This window comes from Habropoda laboriosa, unplaced genomic scaffold (assembly GCF_001263275.1).
Source record: "Habropoda laboriosa isolate 0110345459 unplaced genomic scaffold, ASM126327v1 scaffold801, whole genome shotgun sequence".
NCBI lineage: Eukaryota > Metazoa > Arthropoda > Insecta > Hymenoptera > Apidae > Habropoda > Habropoda laboriosa.
Genome location: NW_017101026.1, coordinates 7,875 through 12,501, shown reverse-complemented (window position 1 = coordinate 12,501; position 4,627 = coordinate 7,875). Strand labels below are relative to the sequence as shown.

The 4,627-nt window shown below is 42.7% G+C and overlaps 1 protein-coding gene across 1 annotated transcript in view; it reads left to right on the top strand.

Moving 5' to 3' along the window:
* The window catches only part of LOC108577853, a 4,076-nt gene extending 1,364 nt beyond the window's left edge, over window positions 1-2,712 (top strand). The window contains 1 exon segment of the mRNA XM_017941068.1: window positions 37-2,712. Coding sequence (XP_017796557.1) covers window positions 37-2,487 — 2,451 coding nt within the window. The 3' untranslated portion in view covers window positions 2,488-2,712.
* The last annotated feature ends 1,915 nt before the right edge of the window (window positions 2,713-4,627 follow it).

Genomic DNA, 4,627 nt, shown 5'->3' with positions numbered 1-4,627 from the left:
GCGATAAACCAACCATTCACCACGTTGCCGTTACAGCAATCCACTTTTACCACCGAATCTTCGACGATACCAGCGCGCGATACTACGACGTTAGTAACGAAAGAAAACGATCTCCTAGAGTCAGCGCAAACTTTCAAACCTTTATCCGTGGAATTGGTCGATTCGTTGTCAAGTGTTATCAGTCAGGTCTCCGAAGACGTTCCTTCCGTTTTACCTGCCGTTTCTGATATCGGATCGGTCAACGACGACGATGCTTCTGAAATTACAACAGTATCGACAACAGCGTCGATCTCACCTCTGCCGCACAACCAAAACGAAACGACCGAAGTTGACCAAGAGGAAATCTTCTCGACCGTATCGATCGACGCGACGACAGATCTCGACGAAACGACCACCTATTCGGAAATTTTCACGACAAAATTCGACAGCGTTCCATTGGCAATAAACGTAACTTCTACGACGTTAAATTCGAAACCGGTTGCAATTGTCGACGATATACTTCGCACTGCTTCAACCGAAGCAAGTACAGTTGCTACCGAACCGCTCACTTTACCGAACAATTTTTCAACCAACACTTTAGCAAGCGCACTTATCGCCGGCTTTCAATTACCCAAATTGAACGGCAATTCCAAGGTATCCATTTCTTCAGCTACCTTGGATAATGCAAGTACTCTACGTACTTCTACAACAATACCTCCAACACCGCCGCAACAACAAAACGAACTGTCGAGCAAACCTACGGAAAAGTTGCAAGGAGGAAATAACGAATCGGAAATAACACGTCTCGAGGTAATCCCTCAAGATGTTACGACAGAGTACGTATCGTCGACGGAAGACACCAACCAGGAAACTGTAACACCGTATCACACCACAGCACCGTACGACGAATCGACGACTGGAAATTCCTCCAATGCGGCGGAGGACCGACCGTTGGTGGTTCATAGCTCGAACGACACGATTGATTCGCGGTTGCACGCAACCACTGCAAACGAGGACGAAGGTATCACAAGTGCAACGAACGCGATCGATTTAGAGCAGTTAGAGAGCAGCAAAAAGGAGAACAACAGCACGGAACATGTCTGGCAGCGAATATCGTTACATCCGACAACACAAGCGATCGAATCGCAGATCGAAGCAGTTTCTTTAGACGCCTCGAAGAGCATCAGCGGGTTGGACAGTAGTACGAGGAACGCGAGCATCGACATGGTCAATTTTGCGAGACTTTGCAACGAACTCGCGATGAAATTTTGGATCGCAGCCAACAAAGGATTGAGTACCGGAAGGTCACTTGCCCTTTCTCCGTTCGGTACGATCAGTCTGTTAGCGATGATTTTTCTCGGTGCCCGAGGATCGACTTCCGATCAAATGAACGAAGTACTCGGACTCGACAACGTTGCCACCTTCAACCCTCATCTGATCTTTCAAAATGTAACCGATACAGTGAGCTTAGCGAGACATCAGGGTATCGCGAACGCGGCATTTGTTCGCGAGTTGTTCGCGGACAAGGCCAAGGTGAGAAAATTGTTGCCGTTCTACAAAGAACAGGCGCAACAGTTCTACGAGGGATTGGTGGCCGAAGTAAATTTCGCTACTATCAGCGATCTCGCGCGTCGACGAACCAATCTTTTGATTCGAAAACAAACCGGAGGCAGGATAAAAGATTTCGTCAAGAGCAACGCTGTTCCGTTAAGATCACCGCTTGCTGCCATTTCGGCAAACGTCTTTCAGACAGACTGCAACACAAGTTCAGCCAGTGCAACAGGCCGAGACGGGGAATTATACTTCGCCGTTTCATCCGCGCACAGATTGCGCAAGTTGATCCCTGTTCCAGCCACTGTTTGGCGATCGAACGTACTTGCCGGATACGAGCCGAGTTTAGACGCGACCGCGATCGCTCTCGGTGGTACCGATAAGCTCGTCTCGACCATATTCCTTTTACCCGGTCAGCAGGGTCACGCTGCACCCGGTGACACGTTGGATCGTCTGGAGCAAAGGCTCGTTAAAGGAGCCTTTCGGGATGGAAGTTGGAATAAATTGCTCAAGGTTCTTATACCTAGAACAGCCCTTGAATTACAAATACCAAAATTTAGTCATCGATCTGTTGTAAACGCTACCGCTGCCTTGAAAAGAATGGGCCTCGATCGGTTATTTTCTAGTCATGCTGATTTCAAAGGAATTGGAAATCGTCTCTTTCTATCCGACGTTTTACAGATGAATCTGTTCAGTACGTGTGGCGACGAAAACATAGCTAACGGACGACACCACGTGGAAATTTATCCAGCTAGTCCTTCCTTACGAAATTCAAGACAACTTTCCGAGCAAAGTTATTCGCACAGCACAATTCCAACAAAGAGGGCAACGAGGAGGAAAAGGAGCGTCGAAAAGAAACCCAGATTGAAATTGGATCAACCTTTCCTCTACTTCGTACGGCACAATCCAACTGGTCTCATACTCCATATGGGACGTTTCAATCCTAGGTTATTGTAGGACACCGATCTGTAGGTAGGACGCAACTACGAAAACTTATACTTTCTGCAACAAGATGGCATCGACGTATGTATGTGTAAACATGTGTTGCCATTTTTTTCTGCTTTCGCGCGCAACGACACTAGGTGTACACAGGAGAGTTTGCGCGGTAACCTTATTGAAAATTACCTCAAAATTACCTTTCAACGAATTTCACGAAAAGAGGATCTACAAGATTCGAATACCAAGCGCATATGTAAATTTCAAATAAAATTTCATTTTAATTATTTCTTGGAAAGATGAATGTACTTATGTATGGGAACATAAAATAGGTCAAGTACTTTTAACTTGACAAACTTTCTCGTCACTTTCTTTCTTACTTTCTTACATTCTTTCTTTCTTTCGTTCTTTCTTTCTTTCGTTCCTTCTTCTTTCTCTTTTTTTCTATTTTAAAAGATGCTTCGGAATCGGGCCGAAATAGTTGTAACGGTCTTCGGGCTTTTTCTCCCAAAGTCGGGAGATAAGAACGCCGATAAATAACCGTGTCGGCAATATGAGAATATTTTTCGAAAAAAATAAAGCGGAAAAGGGTTAAATCTTGGTTGATACGAAATAATCGGTTGATAAAGTAATCGATAATTGAATCTTACGTCGATCGAATCTTCGTCGATAAGACCTCGCAAATATGCTTGTAAAATAAACTAATTCGCAACTCGGAGAGACAAACACTGGGGAATATTTTTCTAAAGAAAGAACTAACCCAACTCGGAAAGACAAACCCTAGGGAATATGTTTCTAAAGAAAAAACTAACCCGAAAATAAAAAAATTGTCGGAATGTCGCTGATATGTTTAAAAAAAAACTGACCTTCCTTGAATGGACTGGTTGTTTCCGAAAATTCGAATCAATGTACCTATTTTTTTGGAAAAGGGAAACGAAAGCTCTTTTTTCAAAGAATTCAAACGGAATATATCGCTGGTAACTCCTCGATATATCGACGAATTTGCGAACGTCTATTCGATCGAACCCTTTCGTTTTATCCGTCACGTCTCGATCGTATTACTTGCTGCGTAACTCCCAACAGGTTACCTATCACGACGATTCGCTGAACAATTGTACGCCAAGAAATAACACCGCGTGGAGGTGTATTCACTTTAATATATAAATTATCTGTGTAGTGATTCTAATAATCCATATTAGTATGTAATTTGAACTCAAATATTTGAATTACACATCTGTCAGGGGAATTAGAGTATACTTTTATCTAAACCAATCAATTTAACCCTCTATGGGCCCGTGTAACTTTCAAGTCACATACTAATATATCGATATTTTATTAAACAATTCAACTTTTTTCCACAAAATGGCATAAACGTCTTGTTGTACAATGTCTCCTTATTATCTTTCTTGATAACCGTTGTTACTTCAAAGTTACAATATGTATTCGTTATGATAGAATTGTCGAAACTGCTGAATTCATTGTTATTCTGCCTTTATAGGTCGACATTTGCTAATTTCACGTTACATAAATTCTTTTACAGTCAAGAGAAATACTCGGCCCATAGAGGGTTAAGTGAAATTTTGTTAGAGTAAATTTAAATTACAGACCCAGAAACAATTGACATTTTAAATTGGACGTACAGATAGGGAAGAAAAGGACAATTCGAACGTCAAACACTTCCGCAGGTGCCATCTATCAGCAGGTACGAAAACTGAAGCTTCTAGCAACAGCTCATAGATGGCAGAAGCATCGGCATACGATTGTGTGATGTGTGTGTACATGTGGCAGAGTTGCCATTTTTTTCTGCTCTCGCGCGCACGTGTTTGGAGTTAGGCGAACGACGTTGTACGTACGGACGAGGTTATGTATTTCGTTTAGGCGGTAAGTTTACGGTTCAAAAATTCGATAAAAACATTTTCGATTTAATTTGTAAAACTGAATTTTCTTACTTAACGCTGTACCAAAGATGCAAGCAAATCGTACGTCATAATTATCAAGGACAGTTTATTCACATTTGCCGCCTTTGGATTCACACTCCAGCGAGAGGAAACGGACAGCTTTGAAATAAGGAAGTAGCTTTCTTCCGCAGGTGCCATCTAACAGCAGGTACGAAAACTGAAGCTTCTAGCAACAGCTCATAGATGGCAGAAGCATCGGCATA